The 22,024-nt window shown below is 38.7% G+C and overlaps 1 protein-coding gene across 1 annotated transcript in view; it reads right to left on the bottom strand.

Annotated features, from left to right (window-relative positions):
* Positions 1–22,024, bottom strand: part of RPS6KA5 (ribosomal protein S6 kinase A5) — a 179,092-nt gene that overhangs the window by 34,292 nt on the left and 122,776 nt on the right. Inside the window, exons 6-7 of the mRNA XM_046007694.1 lie at positions 14,867–14,950; positions 12,403–12,506 (exon numbers count right to left, since the gene is read on the bottom strand). Of these exons, the coding sequence (XP_045863650.1) occupies positions 12,403–12,506; positions 14,867–14,950 (188 nt within the window). The remainder of the gene's footprint in view (positions 1–12,402; positions 12,507–14,866; positions 14,951–22,024) is intronic.

Genomic DNA, 22,024 nt, shown 5'->3' with positions numbered 1-22,024 from the left:
TGAGTCCTTAAGCAAGATAACCTCAGTTTCTGCGTCTATAAGAAAAGCACACAGAGCCACCTGTTTTCCAGGGTCATAATGGTTCCAGGAAATGAGGGGTGTGACTCCTCCGCGCAGAGACTGGCACACAGCTGCGCCCGGGTGAGCCTCGCCCTCAGTGAGGCTAGTCCCCAGGACTGTGCCTGCTCCGAGACACTGGCTACCCAGAGGGGACACTTCTCCTTGGCTGTCACTGTGTTTCTCCTTGACCCACCTACCCCGTATTTCCCTAGACCTTGCCAGTAAGAATCCTCAAACGAGATTCTTTATCTATTCCTGCAAAATCTGTAACTCTACTCAAACTCTCAGCCAGTAACTCCTGGGAGCCCCAGGGCACGTCTCATGTGCACTATAAATACTCTTCTTCACGCTCATGTCTCAGCATCTCATTTCCTTCCTTTGCTTCACGAACTACCTGAGGGGCGCTCACTCCTACCGTGGCGTCTGGTGCACAAGAGAGAACATTTCTGTTCCTTGGGAGGTTCAGCGAAGTAAAGATGTGGGCACGAGCTTGTAAAGATTTTGGTAAAAGAGCTTTCTTTTCTTTTCAACATATAGCATCTTCTCCCCGAAAGTGATGGATATGACTATGACCTAGATTTGCCTCCCAGCCCGGTGGCCAAGGCCTCTGAGAACAGCTGCTCTGGCGGGGCTCCTCTCCTTTGCACTCTCGTAGGCCTGGCAGGTCTACCAGACTGGCTTGTCAGACACGCCTGCATGTGTCTAAGTCGCAGGGTGGGTGCAGTCTGGGCCAAAGCTGGGACCCCACCACACTGTATTTGGTTTTTGTTGGCAGACCTCATCCCTGTCCCTCTTCCTTTCCGCTCTTTTCTGTGACCCAGACCATGCTCACGAAGCTTTTACTTCACACACTCCACTATCTCTGTTAGGGCAACTTTCCTTGGGTGCCTGGGTGGCTCAGCTGTTTAAGCGTCTGCCTTTGGCTTCAGTCATGATCCCAGCCCATGAGTCCGGCATCAGGGTCCCTGCCTGCTTCTCCCTCTGCCTACCGCTCCCCCTGCTTGTGCTCTCTCTTTCTCTCTCTCTGACAAATAAATAAAATCTTAAAAAAAGGAAAAAAAACCACCCCAAAACAGAGCACCTTTCCTTAATGGGCAAGACAGAGGGACAGGAGAGGATGGAGGACCACACTTCGGGGGTTCCCTGGGACTAAGAGGCCACATGTGACAAGAAACTGAGTCAAGAGTAGAGTGAGATGCAAAGAATTTCAAAAAGGCTGCTGAAGGGAGAAGAGCCCGAGTCAGAGCAAAGAGCTAGAGTACAGCAGCCAAGATTATCCTCCAAAAGGAAGAGGCTCTCCTGGGGAGGCCAGAGAGAAGCACGAGTCCGTAAAGAACAGTGAGATTCCTCCAGATGGAACTAATGACTGAGTCATGAACGCAGAAGGCCACCTCCACAGCCTCTCCCAGTACGAATGAGGCTTACCCTTTCGACTTCAGGTCGATGGGACCCGTGGGGAACTGGCCAAGGGGGTGATCGGGTCAGGGGAGGGGGGCAGTGAAGTGCCTACACAGGGCCTCACAGAAATAACAGAAGGCCAGGTCTCGGGGAGCACTGGCAGACTGACAAGGAGTACCCCAAATGCTAGCCATTCTGTTAGTGCTGCTGACGGGCCCTCCCCGTAGCTGGAAGGATTATTCCTGCGTCTTATTCAGGGCTCTGAACAGTGCTTCGGAGGCCATAATACAGTACGATACAGCTCCATCCCCACATGTTATAAAGAGGAAGCAGGAGTAAACGGAGCTAAAGGATCCTGAAAGAAGTAAGATAGAAAGCGGGGGAATATGAGTACAGAAGTCATTTCCACCCTGCTCCTCTCCTTGCCACACCCCTCTCGTCACTGGACTCGACCCTGGAGTGGCTGCAGATGGGTCACGTGGAAGAATGTGTGGATGAAATCTGTGGTGAGGAACATTCGTGGATTTGGGGGTAACGAGTGAAAAAAAAATCCAGAAACACAGATACCGCTAACAGGTATACAAATACCTAAAATGAGGAAGAAAAGAAAAAAATGAATAGCACACTGGGAATCAAGAAGTCTTTATAAAATATGCTGATTAACGATTTTATCATAAAAATGTAAGAAAGATATGAAAGCCAAGGGTTTGAAAAAAATGATCTCTTAGAACAGGGTAAGAAATAATGATGCTTGTTATAGTTATTCTATGCATAACTCTAAAAGCAAGACATCTATAAGCAGAGAATTTTAAAAAATAGAAATGAGTTCATTTAAGGTGTTACTAATCAACATGGTTAGAATAAAATAATCCAACAGAATTACTATTTTAATTTTGATTTAGAAAACTATAGTACGACACACAAAATCAGTATACTACAGTAATTACCTAAAGAGAGATACTCCTTGGGAGGACAGTTACCTAACCCAGAGGTCAGCAAACATTTTGTAAGGATGGTCTCCTTATATTCACAGTAATCCCCTTGTGTAATTTCTTCCCTTCGGGTGTGCACAGAACCTAGTGACTTTTTTTCAAGGTTTATTTATTTATTATTTTAGAGAGAGGAAGAGAGCACGAGCAGGAGGAGCAGAGAGAGAATCTCAAAGCAGACTCTGCGCTGAGTGTGGAACCCAGCGCCGGGCTCCATGTTGCAACCTTAAGACCATGACCTGAGCCGAAACCAAGAGTTGGAGGCTTAACCAATGGAGCCACCCAGGCGCCCTGACCTAGTGACTTTCTTATAAACAATATTGTCCGTAAAAGTGACAGGATGCTACTTTCACGATTAGGTTACAAAAGAGTTCAGCCTCCCAGACACTCTTCATTCCCTTCCAGCCTGCACGCTTTGAGGAAGCAAGCAGCCAAGTCAGAGAGGCCCACGTAGTGAGGAACTGACGGGTGCTCTTTGGCCAATAGCCAGCCAGGAATGGGGGCCCTTGGTCCAATGGCCCAGAGGAGTGGAATTTGCCAACAACCACATGTGCTTGGAAGCAGATCTTTTCCCACATGAGCCTTGAGAGAACTACAGTCTGGCCAGCATTCCAATTACAGCCTGTGAGTGACCCGGAAGTAGAAGGTGTAGCTAAGTTTCCTCATCCACAGAAACTCTGAGAGAGTTAATGCATGTTGTTTTAAGCCACTGAGTTTTGAGGTGGTTACTTAGCAATAGATAAGGGATAACTGATGTAAGGCCAGACAATAAATACTTCAGGCTTTGTAAGCTGTGCAGTCTTTGGGGCAATTACTCACCTCTGCTGCAGTGGCCCCCAGAGCAGCCAGAGATCATACTCTGATGAAGGAGCACGGCTGTGTTCTACTAAAATTTTACTGATGGACAGTGAAACTCAAATTCCATACAATATACACATGTCATAAAATATTGTCCATCTTTTGACTTTTTCAACCACTCAGGACGGTAAAATGGAACGTAAAAACCATTCAGAGCTCATAGGCCACACAGACACAGGCAGCAGAATGGATTTGACTGGTTGTAGTTTTGCTAACCCCTGACCTAAATTGTACCACAAATATCATTATTATTTTGATAAGACTGAGACCTGAATTTCTATAACATTATGCTTATCATAGTACAATGAGACACATTCACAAAACATATCTTACTGATGGATTGTGAAATGCCAAATGAACATCTCATGGCAAATATTTTCAACGTTTCAGAGTCAGAGAAAACAAGGCAAAGAAACAACGCTGTCAGAGATGACGGAAGAATGGCGCACAGACCCTCTATATCCTGATTCCCAGGTGAGGACACAGGATCCAACTACCATGGGTTACAAAGCCCCAGGCTAGGGAAGGATGACACCTTCCCACGCAGCAGTAATCCAGATCCTAAAATGAAAGGGTTCTTCACAGAAAGGGAATCAAAGCTAGCAGGAGACAGACAAGTAAGAAAAGCACGCTTTGTACATGAGATAAAAATAAGACCCAGGCTCAGAAAACCTAATGAAAGCTTTATCGTAGGTAAAACTATCTTCAAATCTCTAAAGCAACGTCTGGAAGAAACAGAACTCATGTACGTTCTTTAGAGGATGGGACCAGCATTGACATGCAGAGGTTAGAGGAAGCAGATTTCAGCTCACCTTAAGGGAGGCAAGATTTTATACGAAAGAAGTTGTTCAGTAACGGGAGGGGCTTCCCTGAAAACACCTCACATGACTGTGCCATCCGCTCAGTGACAGCACTCACCCGGAAGGGAGAGGACCACCGGGACCCTGCTGAAGGGATTTGTACAGCAGGGAGAAAATTTTCCTCTCTTTCTAAATTCTTACTGTGTTTTAGATTTGATATACCAGAAAAACGTTCTTGTTCTGGTTTTAGGCTACCCACAAACAGTTCCAGGCAGGTAGATAACTTGGATTAGATGCTGCTGTGAAGCAGCTCAGGTAAAAGCTCGAGAAAGGATGCAGCGTTCAGTGATGAGCACCAACACGAAGGAAGAATTCAATGATGAAAAAAGCCCTTGGCTAATTAAGACAGGGGACAAGAGAATGATACATTTATCAGAATGGTACATTTCTTTTTCACTTTTTAAATTTATGGGTTTTTAAATTTTAAAAAAACTTTTAAATTTATGCGGGAGAACTGACACAATGTTACATTAGTTTGGGGTGGGCAGTGCGGGGATTAGCAAGTCTGTCTGCTGTGCTCGGCTCACCCCAAGTGTGGTGACCTGTGTCACCACCCACTATAACGGCACCGCTGACCATATTCCCTGCGTGGCACCTGTTATCCCCATGACTTATTCATTGGTCACTGGAAGTCTCTATCTCTCAGTTCCCTTCATTTGTTTTGCCCATTCTACACGCCCCCCCCCCCCACCATCAGTTTGTTTTCTGTATTTATGGGTCTCTTTCTGCTTTTTTTTGTTTGCTTGTTTAGCTTTTTAGATTCCACATATAAGTGAAACCATATAGCATTTGTCATTCTCTGTTTGACTTATTTCACATAGCATATCTAGTTCCATCCGTGTTGTTGCAAATGACAAAAATCTTATCCTCTTTTATGGCTGAGTAATAACCCATTGTATTACCGAATGGTGCATATTGTTAAAAGAACAGACTATGAAAGACTTTACACGAGGGAAGATAATCAGAATCACTACCTTGAAAGGAAAAGGTAGTGTAGGATAACTTAATTATTATACTGCTAGAAATTTCAGTAACAACCAAAACCCCAAAACCATGAAATCATAGGTTAACAATAAGCTTTAAAGAAAATTATTAACAACATGACAAAATGGATAATTAGTTCATTAAAGGGCAAGAATCCTATTTAAGTTCTTGAAAAATATGTTCTAGTTTTAAGATTTTAGACACATTGTTTCAGGCTCTTCCTCTTTCTCAAATCAGAATGCCAAATGATTGATCTATGGGCAATAAAAGCAATTTAAATTTGACCATCGTTTGGTTTAGAATACTCCTGCCTTCATAATCAGCAACATACTACCTCCCTGCAGGTAGTCCTAGGAAGGAAAAGAAAACTCTAAGAAGAAGATGGTGTGGACGTGGACTCACAGAGAGGGAAATCAGTCAGAGGAGGCACTATTTCATGCTGTCAGGTTAAGATTGCCCTTAGCATCTGTCACCATGACAGGTAGGACCTTGCAAAGGGACCCAAATGCTCATGGCCATGACCAAGGTTTCCTATAATTCTGAGGCATTTTCAAACTGTTAAGAGATCCATTTAAAATAAGCAGAGTCATATGAAAAAATTTAAATTAATGACTTTAACTGTGATTTTAACAAATATTACTGATCCCTTTGGAATTAAATGAACTGGAATAATGAGAAATTATTTCCTTACTCATCTGTCCTGCAATAGGTATGTTCGGAAAAAGTTAGCAATTTTATTAAAGTAAAACTGATGCACAGTAGACTTCCCACACACAAACATACGCTCTGGTAAGTTCTGACAGAGGTACACGCCTGCAAAGTCATTGCCACAACCAAAGAAAGGAACATACCCAACCACCCTCCAAAGGTTCCTGGTGTCCCTTTGTCGTCTCCTCTGCCCTCCCCCAGTCAACTAACTGCCCCTCAGTCAATTCTCACACTTGAAACAGTTATATACCCCAGAACCTCTTGAATGAAGGGGAAGGTGGGGCACCTTAAGGAAGGACTCTGAAACTTTATACCGTGCATCTTTCTCCCAGCCTTCCCGAAGGGGCCTACAGCTTTTTATCAGAAGAACTGTTTATTGGCAAAGAGGAATTAACCAGACTTCCTGGGGACTATTGGACTCTGGCTCTGAACTGACACTAATTCCAGGAGACCCCAAACATCACTGTGGCACACCAGAATCGGGGCTTATGGAGGTCAGGTGACCAATGGGAGTTTCAGCTCCATCTCAGGGTGGTTTCAGTGGGTCCCTGACACCATCCTGTGGCTACTTCCCCAATTCCAGAATGTGTAATTGGAAGAGACATATTTCGCAGCAGGCACAATCCCCCCATTGGTTCCCTGACCTGTGGAGGGAAGATGATTATAGTGGAAAAGGCAAAATGGAAGCCATTAGAACTGCCTCTACCTAGGAAAATCGTAAAACCAAAAGTAATATGGCATTCCTGGGGATTTGCAGAGATTAGTGCCACCATCAGAGACTTGAAAGATGTGGGAGTGGTGACCCCCACCCACCCCTCACCCATTTGGCCTATGCAGAAGACAGACAGATCTTGGAGAGGACACCAGAGTATCGTCAACTGAACCAGCTGGTGGACTTCAACGGCAGAGTTCTACCAGATGTGGTTTCATTGCTTGAATAAATTTACAACCCCCCCGCCCCGCCCATGCAGCTATTCATGTGCCATATGCCTTTTTCTCCACCACTGACTATAAGGCCTACCAGAAGGACTTGCATTCAGCTAGCAAGGCCAGCAATGTGCCCTTACTGTCCTACCCTCAAGGGTACAACTCTCCAGCCCTACATCCTAATGTAGTTTTCAAGGTTCCTGATCACCTTTCTCTTCTGTATCACACTGATCTGTTATATTGATGACCTTATGCTGGTTGGACCCAGTGAGCAAGTAGCAGCAACTACTCTAGACTGATTGGGAAGACAGATGGATGTCAGAGGGGGGAAAATAAATTGAATCAAAATTTAGGGACCTTCCAGGTTAGTGATTTCTAGGGGTCTGGGGGTATGGGGCATGTCAAGATACTATTTCCAAGGTGAAGGATAAGTTGTTGCAACTGGTCCCTCTTACAACTAAAAAAGAGGCACAATGCCTAGTGGGTCTCTCTAGATTTTAGAGGTAACATATTCCTCTTTTGGGAGTAGGACTCCAGTCTGTTTTCCAAGTAACCTGAGCAGCTGCCACTGAGTGGGTCCCAGAACAAGAGACAGTTCTGCAACAGGTCCAGGTTGCTGGTCAAGCTGCTCTGCCCTTGGGCCACGTGTTCCAACAGATTCGACAGTGCCTGAGGTGTCAGTGGGAGACAGGGAACCTCTAGCAGGCCCCTTAGGATCTTGGAGCAAAACCCTGTCATCTTCTGCAGATAACTACTCCCCTTTTGAGAAATAGCTCTTGGTCTGCTACTGGGCCTAGAGACTGAACACTTCTATGAGAGCTGAGATGCCTGTCATACATTGGGTGACATCTGATCCATCAGCAGCACTCCCTCATCAGACGGGAGGTAGGAGACACGAAATGGAGCCTGAGCAGGTCCTAAAGGCACAAGTTACATGCACCAGCGCCTCAGATGCCCATTCTCCCCGCTCCTGCTCCAACGCCTTCTCTCTCTGAGCCTGCATCTCTGAAGCCACGGGTGGTTCCTATGATAGCTGACAGAGGAAGAGAAGGCTCAGGCCTCATTTACAGAGAGTTCTGCGTGATACGTAGGCACCACCTGCAAGTGGACAGTTGCAGCACTATAAGCTCCCTTCTGGCACATCCCTGAGGACATGGTGAAGGGAAATCTTCCCAGCAGGGACGACTTGGAGCAGTGACCTGGATGTTCACTTTGCTTGGAAGGAGAAATGGCCAGATGTGCAATTTTATACCGACTCACGGGCAGTGGCCAATGGTTTTGCTGGATGGTCAGGGACTTGGAAGAAGTAAGATCAGAATACTGGTGACAAGGAACTCTGGTTGACAATTATATATGAGTAAGAGAGGTATACGGATAAGTCTCTTTGAATGGGGAGAAAAAAATGGAGAGATATTTGTGTCCCATGAGAATGGTCACCAAAGGGTGACCTCAGCAGGGAGGGTATTAATAAATCAAGTGAATAGGATGATCTTCTGTAGATAATCAGTCAGTCTCTTTCTCCAGTCAACTCTATCATCGTGCTGGGCCATGAACATAGTGGCCGTGGTGGTAAGGAAGGAGGTTATGTGCGGGCCCAGCAGCATGGACCTTCCCTCACCAAGGCAGACCTGGCTATTGCTCTTGCCGAGTGCCCAATTTGCCTGCAGCAGAGACAAACACTGAGTGCCAATATGGCACCAATCCCCAGGGTGGTCAGCCGGTTACATGGTGGCAGGCTGATTACGTGGGACTGCTTCCATTACAGAAGGGGCAATGTTTCATCCTATCTGGAATAGACGCTTACAGATATGGATTTACTTTCCCTGCAAATGACCATCTGAGGACTTACAAAATGCTTTATGTGCAGTCATGGTATTCTACGCAGCATGGCTTCTAATCAAGAAACTCACTTCACAGCAAAAGAAGTGTACAGTGGGCCCATGCTCATGGAATTCACTGGTCTTACTGAGCTCTCCGCCATCTTGAAGCAGCTGGTGTGATAGGACAGTGGAACAGCTAGGTGGCACTATGTCGCAGGGCTCTGGCAAGGTTCTGCAGAAGGCTGTAAATGCTCTGAATCCACATGTAATACATGGTGCTGTTTCTTCCATACCAGATTCATGGACCCAGGAATCATGGGGTGGAACTGGGAATGGCACCACTCACTATTACTGCCAAGTGACTCACTGGCAAAATTTTTGCTTCCTATTCCGCTGACTTTTTGCTCTGCTAGCCTAGAGGTCTTAGTTCTAGGAAAAGGAATGCTTCCACCAAGAGACACACAATGAATGATTCCATTGAGCTAGAAATGAAGATGGCCATCCAGCTACTTTGGGCTCCTTGTGCCTCTAAATCAATTAGCAAAAAAGGGATTTCTGGAGCAGCTGGGGGGATCGATCCTCATTACCAATCGATCCCATTACCACATTTCATTGTGGAATACACAATGAAAGGAAGGAAGACTGTCTGAAATACAGGAGATCTCTTAGGGTATCTATTAGTATTACCATGCCCTGTGACTAAGGTCAACTGAAAACTGTAACAACCCATTCTAGGCAGAAGTCTAAAGGCCAAGATTCTTTAGGAATGACTGTCTGGGTCACCCAAGAGGTACTTGCTGAAGACAAAGGGAATACATAGTGGGTAGTGGAAGAAAGTAGTTATAAATACCACCTATGATCCCATAACCAATTACAAAAATTGCTCTATTTCCTCATTTTGTTATGACTATATCTGTGTAGGAATATGTGTGCATAAATCATTTTAATATAGATGTTACAATATGTCTTTGTTGTCTTTCTTCTCTTACTCGTTTTTCATGTAATACAAGATGCACTGGCTTTATATCATGGCATTTAAGAACTGTTAATTTTTATTACAGTATCTAAGTTATGAGATTTCAAGAAGAGTAAACATCACTTAAGGATTTTGTGTAGGGGGCTTGTGGGTTTTCCATTGTATGTAGGATAGCTGTATCACGTTTAGCGGAATTATGACCGCGTTTTTGTCTTTATTTGGAGATTCACTTCAGTTTAAGGATACGTGCACGGCTGCCGAATTGACAGGAGAGGACTTGTGATGGTTAATTCGAAGTGTCACTTGACGGGGCTACAGGTTGCCCCAATTTAACAGTTATGTGTGTCTGTGAGGGTGATTCTCAATGAAATTAGCATCCGACTTGGACACAGTAAAGGAGAATCCTCTCCCCAGTGTGGGTGGGCAGCAACCAATCCCTCGAGAACCTGAGTAGGGAACAAAAAAAAAAAAAGGCAGAGGAAGAGAGAATTCAGCCCCTTGCTGCCTGCCTAACACAGGATGCTGGTCTTCTGCCACTGGACTGGGATTTACACCCACAGGATCCTCTTATTCTCAGGATGGGGTCTCCAGCTGGCATACAGCAGCTCGTGCGATGTCTCAGCCTCCATAATCCTGTGAGCTGATTCCTTATAATACATCTCCATATATATAGAGAGAAAGTAAGAGATAGAGAGACCCTAATAGTTTTGGTCCTCTGGAGAACCTTGACTATCAGGCTCTCTGGCAGCCACTCCAGTGAGTATACAACGGCATCTCACGTGGTTTAGTCTGCATTTCCCTTAAGACTAATGATGTTGGTTATCTTTTCATGTGCTTATTTGCCGCTCATATATCTTCTCTGGGGAACTGTTAAGATCTTTTGCTCATTTTTCAAAACAGAGGGGTGTCTTTCCTCTTGAATTTTGAGAGTTCCTTATGTATTCTGGACACCAGTCGTCTATCAGATGCAGGAGTTGTCATTTTTTCCCAGTCTGGGGCTTGTCTTTCCACTCTTTTGGTTCCCTTCAAGCAGCACACGTATATAATTCTGATGAAGTCCAATTTATCAGTGTTTCTTTTACGGACTGCACTTTTTGTGTCCTGTCTAAGAAATCTTTGCCTAATCCAAGGTCACATAGATTTTCCTTTATGTTTTCTTCCAGAAATGTTGTGGTTTTAGATTTTATATTTAGGCATATGACCTATTTTTAATTTTTCTATAAAGTGCAAAGTATTTATTGAAGTTCATTTTTCCCCCGTATGACAGCCAATGGTTCTAGCATTTGTTGAAAAGACTATTTTTTTCTCCACCGAACTGACTTTGCACCTTTGTAAAAACAAAACAAAACAAAACAAAAAACAAAACACAGCACAGTTGTCTATATCTGTGTGGTTCTGTTTCCGGACTCTTTTTTCTAGTTCACTGATGACTGTCTATCTCGATATGACCACCACAGTGTTTTAGTTATTGTAGCTTATAAGCCCTGAAATCAACTCTGGTCTACTTTGTCAAAGGTGATTTGGCTATTCTATGTCTTCTACATACCTCTATGAATTTTACGTTGTCAACTTCTATGGAAACAAGCAAACAAAGAAACAAAAACCCAAAAACATCCTGCTGGCATCATGACTGTGATCAATCTACAGATCAGTTTAGAGAAATAACATCTGAACTAGACCGAACGGCTCCCTCCCTCGCTTACCAATACTTCACTGACTCCCCAAGGGGAACCTTCTCCAAGTCTCTGGCCATCTCTCTGACTCTGCCCTGTGAACTCTAGCTGCCCGGTCCTCCTGGACTCAGTTCTGTGTCCTCAGCTCTGCCTGGGCCTCCCCTCCCTGTGCTGCAGCCTGGATACTCTCTCACGGCGGTAAGCTGGGCAATCAGAGGGCTCACCTCGTTGATTTCCGTCTCTCTGTGTTCACTGTCCTTCACTGCTAGATGCTCAATGTCTTCGAGAGTGCTGTTTCATATATTTTGCCCATTTAAAAAATTGTTTCAGGCAGGAAAGTAAATCCGGTCCCTGTTATTCCATCTTGGTGGAAGTCTCAATTTTAATTTTTAATGTCAAATCTGTTCTCAAAGTTATGAAATTCAAGTAAAAACAGGACAAAAACATAACTAGTAATTAGTATAATGTTTTATCACTGTGCGTTTATTTGTTCATTCATCCATTTCATTCCAAAAATATGTACTGAATTCTGCACAGTAAGCACGGTGCCGGCACAGGAGCAGACAGTCCTGGAGATCGAAGCCAGACACGCCCCTTGCTCTCAGAGCTTACAATCTAGTGGGACAGACAGACATAATCCAGTAACTATGAACACGTATGTCACACTGCGGCTGTGGCAGCTGCTATGAAGAAAAGAACAGAACAATGCTACTAGGGTAACCTACAGGAGGGTGATCTTATGGTATTTGTTTCTATTGAGCCTAGATAGCCATGAGTGGAAAATATCACTACTTTTTCTTTATTTGCAAAGAAATAACATTTGATACAGAGTGGGAAAAAAATGTCCAACAAATACATTTCTTAATATATGATGTACTAGGTTAAGATAATATATCAAGTGCTTTGGAGCACATAAAAATTTTGACACTATCCTTATGAGACTTAAGATCTAAGTGGGTATATAAAATAAAAAGAAATGTAAATGTTATAAATCTACATTCTATATGAATATAAATGGAAGTTTGCCACTTGGAAATCATTTTGTCTACCCTCATTTAAAATATTATCTTTTCTATCAGCCTTGAGTTCAGCAATTTGATAAGCTTCTTTGAGAAAACAATACATTTATTTTATTTTGTTAAGTCTTACCTAGATATCTCAGCTTGGGAATTCTTCTCCCCATCGACAGTGAAAGGAGATGCTCCAGTTAGTAATTCATACATTAGAACACCTAAACTCCACCAGTCAACCGCCTATAAAACAATAATGTCATTTTATAGACTATGAATATATATTTTATAAGAAAGAAAAATGAACAGAATAAAACTATATATTTGAAAAATATTTTAACAAAAAGATTTTGTAAAGAGCTTTCTATGTAAGGAGTATTAAATGAAGCACATGCAAGAAAAGGACATCTAGAGCACAAATATCCGGGTATTCTCAGAACACAATTTAAAAAAGTGAAGTCAATCAAAGGGCTAAAGGTATTTTCATTATTTCCTAAATCATTAAGTAATGGTTTTATTTTAATTTAAAAAATGTTTAATTTTAAATAAATTTTAAAAATTTTACTTATTATTATTTTTTAAAGGTTTTATTTTTATTTGAGAGTGAGAGAGAGAAAGAGAGCATGAGACAGGGAAGGGTCAGAGAGAGAAAGAGACTCCCCACTGAGCAGGTGGTCTGATGCAGGACTTGATTCTGGGACTCTGGAATCATGACCTGAGCTGAAGGCAGTCGTTTAACCAACTGAGCCACCCAGGTGCCCCAAATTTAAAAATTTTAAGTAAAATCTTTAGACTTATGACGGGGGGGTAAAAAGGAGCATTCAGCATTTTTTTTAGAAAGTTGTTTTTTGGCTGGGGTAAAGATTTTATTTATTTATTTGACAGAGAGAAAGAGATCACAAGTAGGCAGAGCAGCAAGCAGAGAGGGGGGAAGCAGGCTTCCTGCTAAGCAGGGAGCCCAATAAGGGGCTTGATTCCAGGACGCTGAGATCATGACCTGAGCCAAAAGCAGAGGCTTAACCCACTGAGCCAGCCAGGTGCCCCCAGCATTTTTATTAATTATTTAGGCCTCCCAAATATTATGAAATTCCTTGAACTCAAAGAACAAAAATGAAAAAAAAATCCCATCTACTGGTATATTTCATAACCACCGAAATCAATTTTCTTAAAGGACCTGTCACATGTATCTTCATTTATGTGAGTCTTCAATTGTGGGAAACATGAAGACTTAAAATAATATAAGATAAAATGAGATCTAAATGGGAAACCAATTTATAAATGCAGCTACCTGAACTAAGAACATAGTGAATTAAATATAATTTAAAGAATCCTGACATTAGTTTTTTTTATAATTAGGCAAGCCAAGATTTCAGCATCTGCTGAATGCACAAGCTTATACCAGTAAGATATTAACTGGAAGCTAAAATGTTTAACCCTGCTTCCAAATTTCAGGGCAAAGTTTTCAGAGAGATGATACAAAATTTATGAACCTAGAACTATTTTAAAGAAAATACGTAATGATGACATAAAACACGATCAGGCCAACTGTAATCATAAAGGAGTGTGGAGCCAGGAGCCACTGATAAGCACTTTGCATATATTGTTACATTTAATTAACTCAAAGTCATCAAGCTGTTCCATGAACAGCAAAGAGTATTTATTGACTAGCTATATTCCAGACCTCAGGTATACAGGAATTCTAGGAGGTTCTGTAAGGTTTTCATCTCTAAAAACTGGTTACATTAGGTCTTAGAAGGTAATTTTCAAATTTTAAGTTATAAATTCCTATCAAGCTGCTAGGGAAAACAGTTTGCAAGAATACCAGGAAGCAAATGAAAGCAGCAATTCAATTATTTTATTCATACAAGCCATCTTACTGCCGCCAGAGTCAGCACCCTCAGGATGTTTTGCTGTTGGATTGCAAACCAGCTGTTGAGATGACACAGATCAATAATCAGATTCCTAATCATATGGTCTCAAACCAGTACCACACCAACTTGAAGAACAGGCTTTAAGCATATGACTAGTCATTAGTAAGGAGACCAAAGATTCGCCACACTGAAGATATCTGGGTCGAATGTGTGGGATTTTGAAAGGGGAGAGGGAGAGGGGAAGATGAGGAACAAAAAATAGCCAAAATTCCTTATTTAGAGAAAATTATTAATACAGCAAAATCATTAAGATGGCACTAAAGGATCTATACCCTTTAATACAGAAAGAAAAAATAGGTGACCTAGATTTTATAACAAAACCGCTCACGATGCTTCCTCTACAATCTTCACTTTGCACATACAAAGGGCAGGGAGGTTTTTAGAGGGCTTAGGAAAACAAACTTGGACTATCTTGAATGCAGGATTTTTTTTCTTTCTCCAAGGATTTTTACAATGCTTATTTCTGTTGAAGAGATAATCTTCAACAAAGTCTATCTTTTTTCTCTAAAACACTAGATATCATAATGTGTTCATGTCTACAAAGCAAAGGAGAGAAAACAAAGAAGGTAAGACAATACCAGAAAGAGGCCTCTGTTGAAGAGACTGGACTGAGTTATTAACTAGGGCTCTTATTATACATTTTATGAAGATTTAAGGAAGTGTAGAACATACCTTGTCATGGCCTGAATCTCCCCCTCTGACAATATCCGGAGCCATGTATTCAATAGTCCCACAAAAGGAATATGCTCTTTCAGCCTTAAATAGTCAAACAAACAAAAAGGCATTTGATTTCAAACCAGACAAATGACAAAAAAGTCAATTTTACATGTCAGTGGTTGAGATACACCACAATAGAAAAGTAGTGGTAGAATTTACTTGACAGACACCCTCTTCTCACCAGGACAGATCATCACCTCCATAGTGAGTCCTGGGTGCGTGTCCTGTCCAAAGACTTCCTTTGCCTGAAACCCTCCCATCCATCCATCCATCCATCCATTCATCCATCCACTCTTCTTTTTCGCACTATGTATGTATATTTCAATTACTGGTCTCTTGTACCATTCTTTTTGTAAAACCTCAAATAGTCCTAGGAGGGTAACAAGAACTGTTTAGTACTTTAAGACTTTATTTCCAGATAGGCAAGATTGGGAATACACTGGGAAACCTTAAGGGGAAAAAGAGACCAAATTTTAAGGAGGAGAATAGGGAGCCCAAAGATGAAAAATGACGAAAGAGCATTTTTTCCCACCTTATTTTGTTTAGGTTTGGTGCTGCCAATCATAGTTTAGTAATAATGAGCAAAACTGTTTTTATTTTAGAAAAAGCTTGTCTCTTAAAAACAGTTGTTTCTCTTGTAGAGCTTTAAAAAGGTCCAGATTTTAAAAAAATAAATTTTTAGACAATCGTGTCATATGACTCATCCCAATAAAATAAAGGAGAGTAAATATCTAAATTATTATACAGATATATTAAATAGGGAAAGGAATTCCCTATACAAAATACATTCTTATGGCTGTCTCTGAAACTTTTTAAGGCACTTTGGTTCCATTAAAATATTTTACAAAATTACTTTAAAGGAAACTTTTCAATTTACATTTTATTCTTCTTCTACTAGCCAGGTCTTAAGAAAAATACACATTCCTCTTATTTACCAATTTTAAAAGTAAAGAACACTACTCTAGCAATGTTATGGAATGAATTAGTAGAAGTCCTTTACTTTATTAGGGGAAAGTTAAGCACAGAGACAATAAATATAATGAATTTAAACACTTTGGTAACAAATGTATTAAAACTATTTAGTTATTATAGATATATGTCATGTGTCATATGACATATATAATATGTCATATAATTAATATAGTTTAAGATTAATTTTTCTCTTTTTATGTGCTACATTTGCTGAAAGATTACTATCCCTAGAAACTAAAAGAAATAATTTACTTGTGTTTATATCTGCAGAAAATTTTCTTTTTTGTTACCTGGGAGCATCATGTTATTGAACAGCTAATATAAACCATATATCAAATATTATCTCTCTGCTTCATCATTTCAGTACCAAATGATAATTTTGTATTAAACTATGAGAAAAATTAAAGCTAAATATAAAACTGAATCCATTTAATTTCTGCATAAAAAGTAATGAATAATTTTTAACTTTGTTAGACATGCTTAGAAAAAATGTGTGTTAGGAAGCATTCATCTATTTACTGAATGATTAAAAAAGAAATACTACAAAATTACTTTTCAAAAAAACCCCAGACTTCACAAAATCAGTGTTTTTAGTTAATATACTATTCATTATGCAATAGCCTTTTTTGGGATAAGCCAAAATCACTGTGTAGCTGACATAAAGAAACATGAAAATTATTAAGTTAGGGTATTAATTATTTAATCTCATCTTAAAAGATACCTTTAAAACATTATATCCTAAATCAAGTTTAGATATACTGAAAAAAAAAATAATTCTCCGAACTGGTTTAGGAGTAAAAAGATAATGAGTTTTCACTGATTGCTTCTCTAGATTTTATTTATTTAGAAAACTAGTCTTTTTAGCAAATATAAACTTTCATTTCCATTTATAGGCAGCTCCATGTCAAACCATTTTGAAATCATACACATTTCCTTCTAAGTATGAGACAATGATTTAACTTTACAAGATGAGGATCAAGAAAATATGTACTCTCTTCTTTAAAACACCAGATATTCATAAGTTTAGTATAAAGAGGGTAGGAAACACACAAATCATATTGGTTATGTGCCAGAAAGGTTTGACAGTCACCACCACTCCCCATGTCTTCCTTTCTCTGACAATGAGAACTATGGAGGTTCAGTTCTTGATCGTCTCAACAGAAGGGAAGCTCAGAACCACATTATGTGCTTGAGGTATCGTCTATCTTCTCCGTGTGATTTTTGAGCTCCTTTTTAATTCACTTTAGGTTCTCTGTTTTGTGTTTGTTTTATGTGTTTTTTGGGGGGTGGTGGTGGTAGAAGGGAGTAAGTAGTATCTACATTAATATAATAATTATTTGTTTGATTGAAATTGCAGGAGACAGAAAAAATAAAAACCTAAGTGTTGGGAAATTCTAGTTACTGAGAAGTAATAGTGAACAAAGCATTTCTTAAGTTTCTCTGTAATTTTAAAACATTGCCATTTTAGCCTCCTGCAATTCTGTATCTGCTTCCTCTTCCTCAATGGAAGTGTTGCTTCCTCTAGGTTTTAACTTACAGTGTATCAGCCTTGAATTTCTGAGAGTTTATCTTTCATCTGTAAACATATCTCTAATTTACTTTTCAATTTGTGTTTATCTGCCTAGAAAGACACATGTTATCTGGAGCATACCTGAATGCCTTTCAAATAATTCTACCAGGAAGATAAACTGATGAGGTATGACAGGAGAAGGTCAGTAGTGGGAGCAGGAAAGATTTCTAGGTAATATTTTATGAACTATGATATAAAAAGGCTAGGATAACACAGCTAAATTCTATTGTTTATTATTTGTTCAAAATATCTTTATGGTAATAGTCTTCTCAAGGAGAAAAGGCAATCAAACTACTTAGCATTTAAGTCCACCCTAATGTTATAAGGAACATTATTGATTAAAGCTAGCACAGAGTTAAAAGATTGTAAATGAGAATTTACTTGAATGTAAAAAATGGTAAAAGCAAGAGTGTGTGTACCATCCTGGCAGATAATACAGAGTATTCTTGTGCTTAAGTGATCAGCTGATCAAGGAGGTTTCAGTGTTTCTTAGAGAGAGAAAGTCAGAGAGCATGGGACAAAAAATGGGTTTCCTTCTAAGAATCCAAACACACTCAACTGTCAAACTCTTAGGCATTTCTCAATAAATACTAGTTTAAATCATCCCTAGTGTTTATTTGCCAATGTTTTATTCTGATCTTATGTGTTTGGGATAAATTTGTAAGTTAAATATAAATTTACCAGTGAGAAGTTTTTTCTCCCTCCTGTATTTTTTTCCCATTCTAATTTTGACAAATCTCCTCACAAGTATCTACAAATGTTTGATTTTTAAAAAGAAGTAAATAATGCACTGCCAGTCACCTATGACCATGCTCACCAAAAAGGGGAGTCCCTAGAGGCCACCCATGAAGAGGGTGCAGAAAACCAGTGAGGTAGTCATATGACCTATGCTGTAACTACACAAAGGGAGGGCCTTAGCTCAGAAAACAAACACATAAATATTCCCCTTGTGAAATCAAATCCCGAGGTTTGTGCCCCTTGTAGATTTAGGGCCTGAATTTACTCTTGTCCTCCATGGTATGGGGAAGTGAGAAAATCTGGTCAACATGGTGCTACTCTGGAACACATGACAACCAGAGAAATTTCCACAGCCTAGCTGGATTAGGGTTCACATACACAAAGCCCTGGAGTCTGAACATTTCTAAGTATGAGAACTGGACTCCTCACACCAAACAAAGGATTACTTGAAATACGAGAACAACAATCTATAAAAGATGAACATGTTGTAAAAGATGAAAGACACAAAGGAAGGAAAATATCCATAAAATAACAAAGCAGTATAGAAAAAATTAGGGAGATATGAAAAAGTAAATAGAATTATATAAATGAAAAAATACAGTAATAAAAAACAGGCTGATTAAACAGAATAGATACAACTAAAGAGAGAATCTGCAAAATAGAAGATATGTTTGAGAAAATACTGCAGAAGTCCCAAGCAAACTAAATAAAAATATACCCATGATGGGAAATTCCTATTTCTTAAAGTGAGTGATGGTTTTAAGAGTTTGCCTTTTAATAATCCCCTAATCCGTACATTTATTTTGCTTTTGTTTTTGCAAATGTTTTATTTTAAAATAAAAAGGTAAACAAGCCCATAACTAGATTTATCTATGACAGCCAGATTAACAATAAATATGCAATGTAAAATAAAGGCATTTTAAGACAGAGTGTTTACTATTCATTAAGCATTGTTAAAAAGACATCTAAAGAGTATACTCCAGAAATAAACTGAACTCACAAGAAAAGAGTTAAGTTGTAAGAAGCAATAGTGAACAGAGAAAACAGGTAAATGTGAGAAAATCTAAACAAGTATTGAATTTTAAAATGAAAATTACAAAATAATGATTAATTTGGGGAATATAACACAAAATAGGATCAAATAATAAGTAATAATAACACAGAAAATGAGATGGATAATTGAAGCTGAAACATTCCATGTTCTTGCAGTGGTCATGACCATTACAGACATAAATGTTAAGTCAGCATATAAGTTAAAAACTTCAGGGTAATAACCACTAAAAGAATAGAAGAGTATATGTAACTTCTAGACCATTACGGAGAAATGAAATAAAGAAACCCAATAATCTAAATAGGAAAGGAGGGGAAAAAGCAAAGAGAAATTGTGATAAGGAGAAACACATAGCAAGATTAGAGAAATAAGTAAAAATATATTATTAATCATAATATACAGATTTTAACTCACCAGTTAAAAGATAGAAACCCTCTGGATCAAAAACAAAATCCAGCTATATGTTATTTACAAAAGGCACACCTAAAACATAATGACAAAGAAATATTGAAAGAGATGGAAAAAGATATATCAGACTAGCACTAACCAACAGAAAGCTGGATTGTTTTTATTAATAGCAGGAAAATAAACATTACAGCAAAAAGGATTATTAAAATTATCTAGAACTATTACATAATAATAAAAGGAACATTTCACTAGGGAATAATACTATTCCAAACCTGAATGCCCTCAACATTTTTTGAAAAGCCTTAAACTGTATAAAGCAAAAATGGAGAGATCTTCAAGAAGAAAGGGACAAATCCACAACTGTAATGGGCATTTCAACATATCTCTTTTATAACTGACCAATCAAGCAGGAAAATAATTAGTGAAGCTATAGAAGATTTGCATGATGTTTATGAGAATACATAAAACTTTTATAACAGAGAATATATATTCTTGTCAGGCATACATGTCATATTAACAGAAATCAACCATATAATAGGTCACAAGGCAAATCTCAAATTTCACAGAAATAAGATCATATACAGTTTGCTCTCCAAACAGAAAGCAATAAAATTAGAACTCATTTATGAAAAGATAACCAAAAAAATCCTATCTATTTGAGAACCTAAAAAGCCATTTCTAAATAATTCATGGCCCAAAGAAAAAACACAATGAATATTAGACTATTAGAATAATATGTAAACATGCCATATATCAGAACTTGTGAGATATCTCTAAAGCTGTTGTTAAAATTCAGTTTCATTAAAAACGAAAAGATTGTTAACCGAGCTGGAGGTCCAACTCGAAAGCTTAGAAAAAGCATCTGAAAGAAAAACTCAAAATGTCAAAAAACCAAAGTAATAATGGAATATCAGCAAAGAAATAGAAAAAGTGAGAAGCTTGAGAAAAGACCGTTTCTTAGAAAAGACTAACAGGCAAATATCTAGCAAACTGACCAAGAGAAAAAAAGAGGAAAGTTACAGATCAATAATATTAATAATATAAAAGGAAACATTCTTACCCTCACAGTATTTTAAAATAAGCAAATTCTAGGAACATGATGCCAAAGAATTTAAAAAGAAAAAATATAACATTTTCTATAAAAATATAACTTACCAAAATTGACTCAAGAAGAAATTGAAAATCTAAATATTATTATAAATATTTTTAAAGAATTAAATAAGTATTTGAAAAGCTACTCACACTCACCTAGGAGGTGGGGAAAAAATATACACCCATAGTTATAGAGGTGCATTAAGAGAAAATATTTAGAGGAATAGGATTTCTATTTACATATATGATTCTAAGAGTCTCATGCTCTACCAACTGAGCTAGACGGGTGCTGTATATACATGATTCTAAATTCATTTCATGATGTTAGTATAAGCTTAATGCCAAAATCAGAAAAATGTAATATTAGAAAAGAAAATTACAGGTCTACTTGACAATAAAATCCTAAATAAAATATCAGCAGACAAAATCTAGCAAAGTGTAAAACAACAACAACAACAACAACACTGAAAGTAGTTTGTTCCAAGAATTAAAAGATGGTTTAACACTCAACAACGAATCCTGTTAATATAAATTATATAGGTGATTAAAGAGAAAAAGCATAAGAATTTACTTATATCAATAAACAACTAGAAACTAATAATATAATTCATCTATCAAAAAAACCTAGAGTAAATACTATACTAAATAGTAAAACCCAAGACATACAGCCTTAAAATAAAAAGCAAGAGTATGTACAAATGAACGTTAACAGAACGATAAAACCAAACCAAACCACTGACCCACAAACACACACAAAATAAAGAAAATGAGGATCACAAAGATATAAAACCATCATTAGTAACAAGCTGATTCTGATTTTTTCCTCTTAATATAGTCATTTACATAAAAAATCCAAGTGGGTCTGTAAATTAGTGGAAAATGAATTCAGCAACATTCCTATGTACAAGATCAAAAACATTCCTATGTGTTGCCCCAAAAAACACAAATATTCTAATTTTTTAGATAGGAATAAATAAAGTTAATGGAAATGAGTCTAATAATGTAAGTATAAAGCATTACATAGAAAGTTATAAAATATTATCAAAGGAAATAAATGATAACTAAATAAATGGGAAAGTATGAATATTCATTTATGCTCATTAGTTGATAGGAAGATTCAGTATCCAAAGATCACAGTTATTTCTGGATTAATTTAGAAATTCAATTCCATAATGCACATGTAGGAATGAAAGACCAAGAATCAAGAATACAGTGAAGAGTCAGAAAGGAAGAGAGAATAGTAGGATAAATGTGAAGAGGAGAAAGATCTCAGCTCTCAAAA

This window comes from Meles meles, chromosome 6, assembly GCF_922984935.1.
Source record: "Meles meles chromosome 6, mMelMel3.1 paternal haplotype, whole genome shotgun sequence".
NCBI lineage: Eukaryota > Metazoa > Chordata > Mammalia > Carnivora > Mustelidae > Meles > Meles meles.
This window is presented reverse-complemented; position numbering and strand designations above follow the sequence as displayed.